The 16,668-nt window shown below is 35.2% G+C and overlaps 1 protein-coding gene across 1 annotated transcript in view; it reads left to right on the forward strand.

The window, feature by feature from the left end:
• Positions 1–16,668, forward strand: part of grik4 (glutamate receptor, ionotropic, kainate 4) — a 430,510-nt gene that overhangs the window by 233,958 nt on the left and 179,884 nt on the right. Inside the window, exon 4 of the mRNA XM_067365349.1 lies at positions 5,881–6,015. Within this exon, the coding sequence (XP_067221450.1) occupies positions 5,934–6,015 (82 nt within the window). The 5' untranslated portion in view covers positions 5,881–5,933. The remainder of the gene's footprint in view (positions 1–5,880; positions 6,016–16,668) is intronic.

Raw genomic sequence — 16,668 nt, forward strand, 5'->3', positions numbered from 1 at the left:
TACTCTAGGAGAACACTCCCTGTAATATGTTTATTGTAAGTCACTTTGGATAAAAGCATGCTAAATGTATACTTTATTATTTACTGTATTAAATTACACAATACTGATATACACATTCCAAAAATAGTACTTTTTTTGTGTAAAGCAGAAGAAAGAATTGCTTAACAAATGAAATTAGAAATATTTATTTTACTTACTAAACTAAAAAATAAAAATACAAAATAAAGCAAAAGATTTTATAAGTTCACCATTCTCTCAGTGTTACAAAAAGAACACATTTAATCCTTAAAGTTTTTTTTCTGGCACTCAGCAATTGAAAATCAAAATGATTTTTTGAGTAGACAATTCTAAAGAGGCACTTACCGAAATCTGGCTCTCATGCACTGTTGTTATTCCACAGAGAGTGTTCAACCCCAAAAGAGCTCCAAAATGCACCATTTGCATGGCAACTCGGCAGGGTAGCCAAGTAGTGAATGCCTAATGTGTCTTTTGAATCAATTATTTTACAAATTCTTGCAATAAACAACTGAGGCTGCATCTATAAATTGTAAAAAGCTACTCATAATGTGGCACAATGTTTGTTTTGGCAGCATGACACAATGAAATGGAGGCCTATTGCATGTACCTCATGACAATCCTGTTAAAGATTTCATGCTTGCATTGTTTACATTCAATTCCTCTGAATAAATAGTAAATGAGATATAATGGTGAAATGTCACATGCTGATTTTATTTCTGGCAGACGATTAATTTAATTCTTGCTGCGTATGTTTACTTTCATTTACTTCCAGTCATTTACAACCTGGAGACATCAAGAAAAACATCAACCAGAAACTTTATTATCCATCCCTAATGGTGGTTATGAATTCTACTTGTATTCACAAAGTATTTACCCTGCTGTTCAGTCTTCTCATTGACATCTAGAAGAGCAATCCTCCTTCCTGACTTGCTTTTTGATTGGCAGCGGATGTCAGTTTTGAGTGCAGCAAAAAAATGCTGTAACAATTCAGTCCGCCACTGTTTTTGAGATGAGAGCTTTGATGGACACTTAGAGGTATTTGGAGAGAATGTATGATGAAGCTACGGTTAAGAGTGACAGGTTTGACTTGTTTGCGGTGCTCGTGGTCTAGCGGCCTTTATCTAGCTTTAATTGAAAAGAGCTTCTCAATTGCGAGATCTTAATTTGATTTCTTTTACAAAGGGTTGCATCCTGGGGACTGAGACAGGACTAATTAATGTTTGGATTGAATTACTCCATATTGTATAGAATCAGTCACTTGGCTTTAGTAGTTAGATTTTTAATAGTAAGCCTCATGGAGTTCTTGTCCTATCTGATGGTGATGTTGTGTTGCTGGTCAAAATCAAGCCGTTTCGCCGCACAACAGCAGCCAAGTATGTTCAGAACAACACATGGTGATTTCGCCTTTGTTTTACTCCCCACAGCGAGCACTTGTCTTACAAAAACAACCTACGTGCTATTTCTGTGGTATCCCATTACTGATTCAACCCTCCCCTCAAATGACTCAGTCCCACACACACACAAAATAATTCACAGGGGGAAATGCTTCATATAGATGCTGCAATGAGATTTAAGTGGAAACTGCATTGACTTTCTTTGAATGTCATTTATTCCATACATTTATGAGTTATCATAACGATACTTAACAGCTCTCCAGCATTCAAAAGGCTTCTTCACTTCAGGAGGGCATGGCCATTGTGTGGTTATGAGTGCTGTTTCCCACAAAACAATCACTTATATAGTATGTAGTAAGCATAATATCACATTATTATTATCTAGGAAAAGCATTAGTGTATGGTGTAAAGAGAATGTAATCCAGTTCAATTTAAAAAGAAAAAAACTTCATGATATTCCAAACCTGTATGACTTTCTACATTTTGTAGAAGATTTTTTTTTTCTTTTTCCGTCAATACGATGTTTTGTTTTGGACCCTACTGACATTGTATTGACATTTTTTTTTCTCATAGAAGATAGAAAGTCATAAATGAGGACAGGATCAAGATCAACTATCCCTTTAAGTGAATCAGTTATTTATTTTGATCGATCAGCTGACAAAACATATGTTAACACTTTAGTATGGGGAACAGTTCTCACTTATATATCTTATGCTTATTAGCTTGCATATTGGCTGTTTATTAGTACTTATAAAGCACATATTAATGCCGTATTCTGCATGACCATATTCTACATCCCTAAATCCTACCCCAAACCTACCTTACTAACTATTACTAGCAGTAAATTGAGAGTTTGAGGCAAAAGTCATAGTTAATTGTGAATATGTATTCCCCATACCAAAGTGTTCTTCTGGCTCTTCTGCATGGCTTGTCTGGGCAGAGATGGGTAGCGGTTTGAATTGAAGACACAGCGGGTCTGATTCGTATGTTTCCCTTTGAGAGTGATGACAGTTTCATAAATGAGTAAGAAATGGAACACATTCTATTTTTATCCTTCTGTTCATAGTCAAAAGACTACATTGTATGCTGTGTGGTGTTTGCAGGGTCTCTACTGTATTTTTAATTGCCTGTCAGTTCCTAAATGGAGCCTTTAGCCAGATACATTTCCAGCCTCAGTACATATTAAAAAGCTTCCTGTATTTCCAGGATGAGTTTCTCATTGGTATTAATGTGATCTCTTATCATTTAAAGAGTGTTAACCTTTGTGAATGAGGTGTAAAAAATGTTTGTGCTGAAAAGAATAAGACAGGGCTACTTAAACAAATTTAGTGATTTGTTAAACTGGATTGTGGGTTTTGTAATGGATTAAGGTGATGATATACACGGGGCAACTTTTTGAGCAATGTTGCCGGGCAGTTTTGCAGAGCGATATTGCTTGGGCACTTTGCCATTGAGAATGGGCAACAAATTTCTATCTGGATACTTTAGATCGAAATTTGTTGTCCATTCTCAATGGGAAAGTGCTCTAGCAATATCGCTCGGCAAAATTGTCCGGCAACATTGCTCAAAAAGTTGCCCCGTGTATATCATCACCATTCAGGTTTTTGTCTGAATGTGTTAAATGGGTAATTCATTGTGATCATTTACTCAGTCATGTCCTTTGGAATGTCTTAATTTCTTCTTTTGAACACAAAAGAAGATATTTTAACTGTTTTTGTCAATACAATGAAAGTCACTGGGGGTCCAAAACCACTTTAGACCCCACTGAACAAAAAGAATCAGGGTCCAGTGTTGTTCGGACTACAATATACTTCAAAATATCTTATTTTGTGTTCTACAGAAGAAAGAAAAACATAGGTTTGGAAATGACATGAAGGTGAGTATGATGACAAAATGTATTTTTGGGTGAATTGTTCATTTAAATAAATACATCCATGATTTTTTTTTTAAAGAATTAAAAGGCCATAGTCATTTTAATAGCACAAGATTATAGACATTTATTAGCGATACAGAAGAAAAATAAAAGAAATTTAAATATGACAGGTGTCAGTGCAATTGCTTTTTCTGTTCTGTATTCTGCTGCTGAAAGCGCTGTGCTCAGGCCATGCGAAACTATCGAAGTTGATTTGCTGTAATTGCATTTGAGCAAAATGATTTCGATGTGCGTGCAGTTTCTAATTTTCATTGCATCCTGCTTTAATAAATGAATTAGGCATGTGTTTCCTGACGCGCACACTTTCTTGAAGTCTCTGTCTAGCTTCTTGATTCTTGGTGTGTGTGTGTGTGTGTGTGTTTAAATTCTCTGCATAAGCAAGAGATTTGATGGATAAAGCGGAAGTATTTCAGTAAAATAAATGTGCATTGTGACAATTTTTTTGTCTTCTGCCTTTGCCTCAGCATCTTAAAAGCAAATGCAACAGACATAGTTTATAAGGATTTCACATTCATCATTCGTACTTAGAAAGAATTCACATCTTCAAGAAGAAAAACAGTGCCTGCTGTGTCACATAATTGCCAGTGTTAGATGTGTCATTATAAGTAAAAGCAATATATGTGATTTATGTTTTTCTTTCAAAGTAAGCAAAGCATTTTAAATCTTAATGTATTTTGTCATAATTTTCTTTAATAGATGTTAAAGGTGCTGCATGCATTTTTTTTTTTTTTTGTCTGAAATAAAGCATCAAAATACCATAATATGTTTGCAGATATTTAGGAAACATGCTAGTTCACATACTAGTTTCTGTGTTCCATGTCGGAATGTCTGTTTTTGTTTTAGTCTGTGTGATCCCGCCCACTATCAATTTACCCAATAGTAATCCAACTTTCCAGTTGGCAGAAAACACAGCATATTTCAGCCATGGAAGCCAGCAAACAAACTGGCTTAGAGGTCACAGATTCTACCATACCTAAAAAAGCCCCTGCATCCATCTAAAAAGCTCCATGAACAGATATTAAAACGAGGATAAATCAACCCATCAACTTAGAGTGTAAAGGCCCATCACCTTACATTATCAATTGCGCTCGCTCCTGTTGCTTGTCCTCAATCTGGTAACATGAGTTGTTGAGTCTGAGGAGGAAGGGTCAGAAGAAAAAAACTATCTCCAATATTTTGAATTTGGACTGCAGTACCCATTTCAACCGCTATCCTTTCAATATTACATATACTGTATTACATAACCTATACTGCACTTTTGTAAATGTGATGAGCATCAGTCGGGTTTGTGAGTAAGTGGGTAATCTGATTGTTCTCTTTAATTAGATTTGGATAATGCAGCTGATATGAAACATATGTTGGTAGCAACATGAATCATTAATGCAATTAGACAGAGATACTGTGGTTACATTGTCTCTATTGTTGCAATAAGCAGCTGAGCATTTAAAACTAGTACAGAACAGTGGATTTTTACAGAAGCTGAGTTTATTTATTTACTGAAATTCAGCCAATTTGAAATGGCCAACAAACCAGAACATCATTGTATGGTTCCCATTTGGTCATTTTTGGGCTACTTTTCTAGGAACATTGTATTTAGAAGAAGGAAACCTATGTAGTTTCCAAAATAGTTTATTAGTTGTATTATTGGATGTTTCTTCAACTTCAAGCACTTTTACTGTATGTCCCAGGAGTTGACACTTTTTAAAGTTAAAATTTATTTAAAAAAATTTTTTTTCGACATTTCAAATGCCTTTTTGTATAGGCTTTATTGTTTTACCTTTGTCCCAGACCCAGACTTCAAATCTGAAAATATGAATTGTCATTGTCATGAATTGTTAGGTACAACTGTGATAATATAAACAAAGAAAGAAATAATCAGACAATAATCACTAATATTTATTGTGTAGAAAGGATTTCTATCTTTCTATCTGTGCCTCATTTATGGCGTCATTTCTGCCACACAGAAAATTTCACAACTAATAACGTTTTTTTGTAAAAGTTATAGTACAAGTGAAGATAAGGTAAATATCACTTGTAAGCAAACTAGTTTGCAAACTAATTTGTGCTTAATTTCTTGTATGCATTTAGGATATATAAATGTGAACTATAAAATTAGACAAAAGAGTTATTTCTGTGACAGACTGATTTATAACACAATATCTTTTGATATTTGAGCTGTGGTGGAAATGACACTATGACAGGACAGATGCTTCATGACTTTTAGAAAACATAACAATTACAACAAAGTTCTCCTGTATTGTATCATTATAAACTTTTGGACATTTTTAGTTGACTAACTAGTTAAAGTGTAAAAAAAAAGTGCTTAAAGAAAGTTTCTAAAAAGACCCAAAATAACCTCTAGTTGAACAAACACCCAATTATAATGTTCTTGGGAACCAAAAAAGTTTAACAAGGATTACCAAAGTGAAATAAACTTGATTTTTTGGCACCAACAAACGATTGTACCATATGCGCATGTAACTCCTTTGATTGAAAAGTGTGTGCTAAATTCTTCTGTTGTGTTTGTTGTGGCAGGTGGCTGTGTGAAGGGGGACCCCCAGGGCTGGACCCATGAGGAGTCAAAGAAGATGCTCGCAGCCTGGGCGTCTCTGCTCTTCTTAGCCATGTGGGTGAGAAACGCCACCAGTGGCCCGCTCTCATTCAGAATAGGTGAGTAATGTCTGCCGCTTTCACTATCTATGACCCATATTTCTCGTTAGTCCTCACGCTGAACGGTGTAATTTGTAATCACTGTTAATTAAAGTGATGGGGTTTTACACCAGATTTACTGCCTTAAGGCAGACTGTGACTCCCAGAATTAACACACTGGAAAAAGAGAATGAGTATGTGAACGCTGCTTGTTTTATGTTGATGTTGTAAACAAAGGCTAGTAGAAGAATTAACGGTTTGCAACAATGGAGGAAGCTGTGGTGAAACAGATTATGTCTGACTCATGGAGGTCACTCTCTATATGTGACCCATGCTGGCAAAATGAGTCAGAATGGCACAGGCTAATTTCGAGCTACATGCAAAACAAGTGAAAAATGTTAATTTTGGTCAAATTGAGGTTTTCACACAAATGATTTTATTAAGCGCTCGTCTAGTGATCCCATTGCCCCAAATAGCAATTAAACATCTAAAAATATCTTCATTTGTACGTTCTGAGAGGGTTACCTTTCCATGAAAGACCATGAAAAATGCAGTTTTTCTCTGCTCCCTTCTGGATGACTGGATGACTTCCTCTCAGCGCAAGTTTGGTATCGCTGTAAAACACAGCATTCCAACTTTGTGAATATTCATAGCAAATTATTGATGGCATGAGTCTGAACCAATGAAATGTGATTTTCAAACTCATGCTGATGTAAACAAATCGATCTTACTCGCACTGACTAACAGATCCGAACCGCACGCACAAAGACGCCTCAGACAGCATGCGATCCCGACACATACACAGAATTACAGTATTTAAAAAAATCTGTCTTGGCGATTATTCAAGCTAACATTATCTGTTATGTCTTAAGTGAACATTTGGTTAACTGTTGGGGTAAAAACACCTGATGTGTAACATTATATTAGATAAGTGTGGTTGGCCAGTAGGTCTTAATATTTAGGCTGTTTCATTAATGTTAATCAAACAATTGTGGAATCAATATATATATATATATATATATATATATATATATATATATATATATATATATATATATATATATATATATATATATATATATATATATATATATATATATATATATATTTTTTTTTTTTTTTTCCTATAGAAATGATTTGTTTTGTGCCAAATTTGGTGGTATCACCAGGGTATGGTATTTTAAGGTATGGTTGCTAGGCTATTTTGTTTTGAAAACTTCAGAAAACTTTAACTCGATTTTTCTCAAAATTGACTATGCTGACTCTGTTGACTTCAAACAGCTATAATAGCTCAGTCATTTTTTGTCCGATTCCAACAAATCAAACATCATTTTACATAAGAATAATAACTTATTTTTGAAAATTTGCTCATTGCGACTCACTTTGCCAGCACGGGTCACATATGAAGATTCTTATTCAGTTCACTTTTCAGGGAAATCAACCTATAATAAGCTTAATTATACTGTGGGGTCCAAAATCTGAAGCCAAACTAGGAGTTTTAAAACTTTTAGGCTTTTTCAGATTTTATATGACATTAGGTTAATTGCAGTACGCAAATTAATGAAAATTTGATGAAAAGACCATCTTGTGGTTCAGTGGAAGCCAGAGCATCTGACCATCTGTACAAAGTCACATGATCATTTTCAAATCATGCTGGATCACTTATTTATCAGGTTTTACACAAACTTTTAGAGTACATTAAGCTTGAGTGCTGCTATCTTTAGCGCAATAAAGGGACAAATCAAGTAGCAAGACATTCTAAAATTCATGGAACATTTTCAAGACAAATTGTTATGCTAATAATAGAATTTGTAATGAAAAAAAAAAAAAAACACATTCTGGTGCAAAGGACTATAATTTTTCGGTGAACTGTCCCTTTAAAAATGAAGAAGTTACTCACATCAGCCTTAGCTTTACTGCCCTCATAGAAATACTCAATATCCAGTTCAGAGAGCAGTAGATGATGCAGTTTAGCAAAGGTATTGCAGCATTTCAAGTGAATTATTTGAATAGTCTATATAAAGCAGTTATGTCGATAACAAGAGATTTCGAAACACTGCGTTGTACCGCCAGTGACATTAACGTCCAAAACGTTGTGCTGGATGTTTTTTTTATTCACGAGAGCATTTCAGACTTAACATTAATGTAAAATTACTTTCAATTACATCCTCCCAGAGAGAGTGCTAATAATGTCAGTCATAATGCTGAAGTATAATTAAATGCTAACAAAAATTAGCAAAGGTCTCAGATACTCAGTTAAGAGATGTTGTTTTTGTGAGTAGTGTTTATTAGCACCCACACAGCCTCTGTCTCACTGGAGAAAAGCATTAAAGGACCTTCCCCTCATTAAGGAAATGAATGTTCAAAAGCTGTTTAAACTGACTTCATTACGGTTTGGAACGGCACCGGCTAGGCGAACCGAAAGAAAAAAAAGAGCGAGACGGAGGGTGAGATAGAGCAAAAAAGAGCCCATTTAATGTAGGTCTGGGCTTTCAATGGTGATGAGAAAGCCGTCTAATCTATCTGGTGCCATATTGAGCAGTGCAAAATGTAAATTTAGTTCCAGCTGATTTAGCAAAGGGAACGCTTGTGATTTTTGCATGTGTTGTGTGTACAAGTGTGAAGCAGTTAATTCACTGTGGTAAGGCTTGGTTGTGAGATGTTTGTGCTCTGTAAAAAGAGCATTGATCTGCTTATTTGGTGGCATATTACAAAAACAATCCCTTTGATTCCAGCGGCTCAGGGATCAGATGAGGCGGCGTGCTCTCATCTGCACGAAACAAGCTCCTGCTTTCGTAGATCAATTATTAAGCAGCCGATGCGATCGCCGCCTCTCCTGAGCTTGCCTCTGTCATCTCCTTTGTCATTCTGAACAACACTGAACAAACCGCTCCCAACTTACCCGGGTATGGTTAGATAATTAACCGCCGCCGCTCTCCTCCTTCATTTCTCTCGTGTCTCCTCACCTCCTGCACCTATGAAAGCACCTCCGCAACAAACCCTGTTTATTGCTGTCTCATTTATTTGACAATTAATTAAAACGTGTGGTTTCTGTTTTTACCGCTCCGATGCAAAACGGCTCTGTCGACGCTTGTGTAAAGAGCGCGGGCGGCATTAACGTCTTTTCTTTCCCAGCATGTTGACGGGATGCTGACTTCTCTGCAGGAGATGATATTTAACACTGCTGCCCCTCCAGGCCCAGAATGTCACTGGCTGACTTGCACAATGAAAGTGTCAGGCCAAAATAGCATCACATTGCCAGGCAAACAGATACAGTATGTGGTGTTTGGATACTTGTCCCCAAATTGGGATGGGTACTGGTGTTCACACCAGGCTTCATAGACTGTTAACTGTATTTGTAGCCGGACACTTGGAGTGCTTATTTATTGCCTTTTTTCCCTATCTCATATTTTGTTAGTCATCTTAAATTAAGTATTATTCGAAAGCTTACATACTCAAAATTCATCCTGTGTTGTTACAGTTTTGAAATTAGACATTACATTACCAGGAAACGGTACTTTAAAACCTTTTAGCATGCTCACTTTTTGTGATAACCAAATTTGGAGAACAAATTGAATCATAAGGTTCTATCTGCATTCTGAACAGTTTTGAGATATGGAGCTTCTAAGTTTTTGCATTCAATATAGCAAATATTTTATTGGGAACAAGTCTCTTTCATACATGAAAATGACTGAGACGCTAAATGTGTTCTAACTGTACAATACAATAAAAAATGATTTTTGGAATGGGTCAAAAGCAGATAGAACCTTCTAATTAGAGGTTCTATCTTGCAAAACATTAAACACAAACAGTTCACTTATTTGTTTTAAAACAAAAAAACTGTTGTAACTGTGTTGCATGCATGAGAAAGTTCAGTTTAATGCTTTCTATGACATTTATTTCATATTTTAGAATGATTTTTTTTTTCTTGTTCAAGTTGAGCATAAAAGGCAGTGCTAAATATTTTGTCCAGTGTGGAAGTTAAATTTAGGTAGGAATATGGTGGGTAATTTAACACATTGCAGGAATCATTTAAGTTTAAGTTTCCTTTTGTTTAGACAGAAAGTAGCTACTGCAGTACATCTGACAGGACTTTATTCCACAGAAAGTGGGACAGGTAAAATGGCTTTCTCTCTAGACATCAGTGTGGAAGAAATAACATGCTAATGTTTATTGTTGTAATTAAGACCCCATCAATTAAATTGTTGACTATTTGACCTTTGAGGCTTAATGTTTTATTTTTCACTGATTTTGCGTTTTCTGCTCTCTTTTTCCGCTGTCATGGAGCATTCCAGTGACATGACAAAGAAAGCTGATCCTGATTGGTCCTCGTGTGTGCATTCCTCGTGTGTGCTGATTGGCTCACAGATAGAACCTTATAGAACCAAGTTGGAGTTCTTAGTAGAACCGTTTTGTTTTCTAAAAAAAAGTCAAAAAATGTACACAACTTAAAAAAAGAAACATCACATAATGTAAATAAGTTGAAACCTGTTTGACTTTTTTTTTTTACATGGATCACAAACGGAGATGTTTATACTGTAGCCGAATGTCCTGCTTTTTCATACAAGAAAGTAAATGGTGACCAAGGCTGTTTGGTAAGATTTTCCGTAAATATCATGTAGCTTCTGAAGACTTGGAAAAAGTGTACAAATTGTGAGGACTAATTTTGTTATGCTTTTGTGCTGCTTGTTTCTCCTTTTTGGTGCTTGGCAGCTTCATTGCACTTTCATAGTATCGAAGAGAATAGAAATTCTGCTAAATTTCTTTGTTCTACAAAAGATGGATAGTAAAACAACATGATGGTGAGTAAATTATTATTTTTGGGTGTCTGTCACTTTAACTAGTGTAACCACTAGTAAAATCAAAGATACTAGTTAAGTTTTACATCAGGCTTGAAATGAGAATTTGCCTAAAACCCCTAAAAATGGCATACCCAAAGTAAATTGCATGCTGTTCTTGAACCATTTGGAGTATGTGCATGGTTTTGGTCACTTTTGAAAGGTATGTGTACCATGGGTGGTACAGTGGAACGCTAACAGGTTAAAAATCAAGTCCCCGCTTTAGATTCTTTTTCTGTAATCCGTTTCACCCAGATGTACGTCACAATACGAAAGAAAAGATCTGTCACTACTTAGGTTACATTGTGCCTTTAACCAGGAAATTCTTGCAGAAATAAATTAAGTGGAGCTATCAGACAAATAAAAAATGTTTTGATTTTGGACCTGTGGCTTAGCAGTTAGCACACCTCACATATATTGAGCCGTGGTGCTGTGAGTTCGATTCTGGCTCGTAATACTTTCTTATGCAGTTCCATGCCCTTTCCCCAAAACAAGAAATGCTTTGATTATTTACATGTTAGGAAATGCTTTTATATATATCCGGATGTGTTTTTGAACGATTGTCTCTGTCTGGCTATAAAATGATAGGCTGCAAGTTACAGAGTTTGAATTGCTTCCATGACTTTTTTTCTCATGTGTATTGAATAATTGATGGTGTGCCTGTTTGTCGGCCTCCGATATAATAAACCATGAGGATGTAAAGAAAAATCAATGTTGCCACCTCCCCTTCCCTCTCAATCTCTAAGTACAAGCGATCATTCATAACACAACAAGAAAAAATAAATGTATAGATTTTCCTTTGGATAGTACATTTTGCCCTGCTCATTAAAATCTCAGACCGCCATCACTGTAAACTTCTGCTTCTAAAAGTCCATTCAGACATGACCTAATGTGCAATAGAGATAGCAGCCGGAGAGCGGTGATTGACTCTTGTCTAAGAAGTAGATGACCCTCTCAGCTTTAATATACCTTCAAATGGTCACCAGTAGCTGCTTTCAGTCTCTAAAAGCACATAAGAAAGTGTGAGTGTGTGTATGCAGGTGCAATGGATGTGTGTTTAGTGTGTGTGTCTCCTGGGAGAGATGGGATATAACTCAACTGGATCACAGCTGGTAAGGTAAGCTGCTAGGCCATTTTTTAGGCCTGCAGGGGGTTTTGTTTTGAAAAAGAGTGATTCATGCTTTATAGCTATGTCTGAATATAACACAAACCAATATAAGGATAGCAGTGCACTAGATGGGCTCAGTAAGAGTAGAAATGATCCTTGCTCTTGCATGCTCGCAACGATACTTTTGAGTAGTGACAAAGCATAAGAAAACATAATTTATGCATATGGTAGATGCTTTTATCCGAAGGCTGTGCATACAAATGCACAATATTAAAATCTATGCTGATAACTCTTTTATTGTTAAGGCCAATAACTGACAAATGGTTTACATTAAAATTCTATACTATTTTGGCTGAAGAAATCAAAAATAAAGCACTAAAAAGGAAATGTCATGTTTCAAATGAATTTTTAAGCATCCTTATGTACAGTATGAAAAAGGAATAATCAGTTTCCACTTCCACTTCTCTAATTTTTCCAGTAGTGAGTTCCCTGGGATTTGTCGCTAGCACTATTTTCTAGCATTTGATCTACAGGAACACCCTCACCTACAGATGCGTGTACAATTTTATAAGCACTGGTATCCAGGTCTTTGACAGAATGATTGAGGCCTGAGTGTGTTGTCTGGATAAATGATTACTAGGGTAGTGCAAGTCACACAGTCAACATTCTTCTGATTGAACAAGCCTGAAAGGTTTCTGTTAGTTTTTGTGAAATAAACCTCAATCGTGACTGAGTTTTATAACAGTCTGATGGATTTTGCCATAACTTCTCTTAAGTGAGTGGCACACAGTCATCCAAAGCTATTTAAATACTCGATGTTCTTGTCCTTGGGGAAATCATTTGTGACATTTGACTGCTTTGTAAAAGCCTTTAGTCACTTATTCTCGGCGATACAAGGTTGATCGGTGAATAGATCCAAGGATATTTTACGCAGTCAGAAATAATCCAGACCAAACAGGGTCATTTCCATTAGGAGGCAGAGTTTCACTGAAGGCCATGTAAAAAAGGGCTGTGACATTTACTCAGTCTGAGCCAAACAGGGATATAAGCAACAGACAACCCACCCTGCCAACTTCTGCCATCCAACAGAACCATTTGGCTCCTTTCGTCTCCATCCATTTAACACGACAGGTGCAGCTATTTACCTCCTAAAGTAGTCTAGAAATTAATTTCTCCCCAGAGGGTGCGAGTGTGAAGTGACCTTGTTTCTATGTCTGACAGCGCTACTGTGGCACTCCACACATCAGTGTACGGGTGGTTGACATGAAATGTTTATTTTACCTGTCCAGACTGATATACATATGTGGAAGTAGTAAAATGCTAAATTCGTACATATGGAATGTTATTTTTTTTTTTTTACTAGTAAATGTATAAGTGCCAATGGCCAATAAGCATGTCTAAATAAGGAGAATCTTTAAAAAATCTAGTTCAAAATATAAGTGCCAAGTTCTTAGAAATATAATATGTGAACTTATGTTGGTTGCAGATGTGAACATACCATTTTACTCACAAGAACTTTTTTTTTTTTTTTTTTTAATTGTGCTAAAAATGTCAAGTGATGCAACTGTCAAGCAGTTTTTAAACATATTTTGAGTAATTGATTTTCTGTCAAGGGTACTACATTTAATAAAAAAGGCTCATAATAAGTGACATTTGGGGGTTATTGGTTTAAAATGATGATGGTTACAATTTGGTGTACAAATTATTAAAAAAATATACATATAAAAAAATGCCCTCACTGTTTTTTTTGCTTAATTAATAATCAAATATTTTGGCATATTAAAATTATTATCGTTGTTATTTATGCCAACATTTCAGTTTATATCAGTTTATTTCTTTTTGTACAAATTCCAGTTACACCACCAAAACATTTGCCTTTAAATCCCACAAAAATATCAAAATAATTTAAATTGAATTTAAATTGATATTGAATAATAAATCAAATTGATTGTCTTCATTGAAGAGATTTATTATTCAAGTATTTTTTTTTTTTTTTTTTTTATTAATTGACTTTTAATGTATTTTTGTAGATCTGGACACAAAATGAGCAGTGTTTGTTCAGACAAAGTGTACTGCAGTTGTAATGGTTGCTATGCTCTTTGATATAAGCTTATACAAGTTACTGGATAGGATTGTCTCATCCTATTATTATTATTATTATTGCATTTTATTGCAAGTTTTGCAACACAAAATATATTAAAGTAATGATTAAAATCTGATTTTGACAATCAATAATTATTAAAGAATTAATACAATTAATTAGAAATGGTCATAAACAGTCAAATTGATGTTTTTAATTGTAGATTGATTTCTTAAAACCTAATTATGAGGGGTGACTAAATTTACTAAATTTACATTTTTAATGTCAATTATAAACGTTGTAATGACTGCATAGGAATATGTGATATATAAAAAAAGAAACTAATAGCTAGTGAATCCTTAAAATGTTGGTAACACTTTACAGTAAGGTCTCATTTGTTAACATTAGTTAATGTATTAACTAACATGAACTAACAATGAGCAATACATTTGTTGCAATATTTATTAATCTTTGTTAATGTTAGATAATAAAATATATTTGTTCAATGTTTGCTCTTGTTTGTTCACAGTGCATTAACTAATGTTAACAAATACAACTGTTGAAATTAACATTAACAAATGAGGTACAAGTGTTTTTCATTCTTGGTTCAATGTAACTAAATTTGTTTATTAATGTTAACCAATGAAACCTTATTGAAAAGTGATACCAAAATTATGGTTATTCACAGCTATTTAGACAAGAATTATAGAAATATCTTGCTATAAAATTTCAATTAAAACATGACTGCAAGGCTGTGAATCACTTGGCACAGGTAATACTTGCAAACATATGTCTCACTTTCTTTGGCATGTAAACCCTGTCTCTGTAGTGTCTTTACTGGGAAAGATGCTGTGGGATATCGGGATACAGTGCTAACCTGACAACATTTCAGTGCTTTAGCTTCGGGTCAGACTGCAGATCTGCTCTTGTGATATGTTTTCATCTGCTGAAAGCTCAAGAAATACAATATAAAATGAGAAACTCTGGGTTTGATATGACAACTCCACTTCAGCACCTCAGTTTCTAATGTTTTACATTTCCTTTTCCTGACAAAACATTTTATTTTCTTGGATTTTGACTGGTTGGCTTTGATATTGTGGCGGTACCATTGTGCAGTGATGGTATCATATGGTAATACCTTGGTATTTTGACCTATACTACCATTCAAAGTTTAGGGTCAGTATGTAAGACTTTGCTGTTCTTTTGAACTTTCTATTCATCAAAAAAATGATTAAATGAAATCCTGGAAAAAAAAATGTTTCACAGTTTCCACAAATGTATTAAGCAGCACAACTGTTTTCAACATTGATAATAATAAGAACTGTTTCTTGAGCACCAAAACATCAGATTAGAATGATTTCTGAAAGAACATCTGACACTGAAGACTTGAGCAACGATGCTGAAAATTCACCTTTCCATCAAAGGAATAAATTACATTTAAAATATATAAACCAGGTATTTTAAATTGTAATTATATTTCATACTATTACTGTTTTTTCTTCTTATGGCTCATAGTTCCCTTCGGAAAATAAGGCTGTGACAATCTGCTTCTGTCTTGTTCTGTCATTGGCAACATGTTGTGCTTTGCCCCATGAGAGGTGTAGTTCTTTCAGTTCAGCTTCCACAGTTCTCCTCCATGTTGTTTTTGGCCTTCCTTGCTTCCTTTTCCCAGGTGATCTCCAGCTGTAGCTATATTCGGGATGCAGTCTGGTCCATCTGAAGGACATGCTCAAGCCGTTTCATTCTACGGCGCTTGATCTCAATCACCACGCTATGCAAGTTGGTCTTCTTATATCACTCAGCATTTGAGATCCTCTCTGGCCAGAAGGTATGGCAAATTCTCCTGAGGCAATTGTTATTGAAAACCTCAATCTTTCAATCTTCCTCAAGTCGCTCTTAATGACGTGCCAACATTCTGAACCTTACTGCAGAACAGATATGACATGGCTATTGTATAGTCTCATCTTTGTTCTGAGGCTGTTTTGTGTGGATTTCCAGGTGGACTGGAGTCTAGTGAATGCACTGTGTACTTTACCTAGTCTTGCTTTGAAGGGTTAGTTCACTCAAAAATGAAAATTCTGTCATTAATTACTCACCCTCATGTTGTTCCACACCCGTAAGACCTTCATTGATCTTCGGAACACAAATGAAGATATTTTTGTTGAAATCCGATGGCTCAGTGAGGCCTGCATTCACAGCAATGACATTTCCACTCTCAAGATCCATAAAGGTACTAAAAACATATTTAAATCAGTTAAAATGAGTACAGCGGTTCAATATTAATATTATAAAGCAACGAGAATATTTTTGGTACACCAAAAAAACAAAATAACGACTTATATAGTGATGGCCGATTTCAAAACACTGCTTCATGAAGCTTCGGAGCGTTATGAATCAGCTTGTTGAATCATGATTCGGATTGCGTGTCAAACCGGCAAACTGCTAAAATCACGTGACTTTTGCACTTCGAACTGCTGATTAGACACAAAAGATTCAAAATGCTCCGAAGCCTCATGAAGCAGTGTTCTGAAAATGGCCATCACTATATAAGTTGTTATTTTATTTTTTTGGCAAAAATATTTTCGTCACTTTATAATATTAATATTGAACCACTGTACTCACATTAACTGATTTAAATATGTTTTTAG

The sequence above is a fragment of the Chanodichthys erythropterus genome, chromosome 17, assembly GCF_024489055.1.
Source record: "Chanodichthys erythropterus isolate Z2021 chromosome 17, ASM2448905v1, whole genome shotgun sequence".
NCBI classification, from domain to species: Eukaryota; Metazoa; Chordata; class Actinopteri; order Cypriniformes; family Xenocyprididae; genus Chanodichthys; species Chanodichthys erythropterus.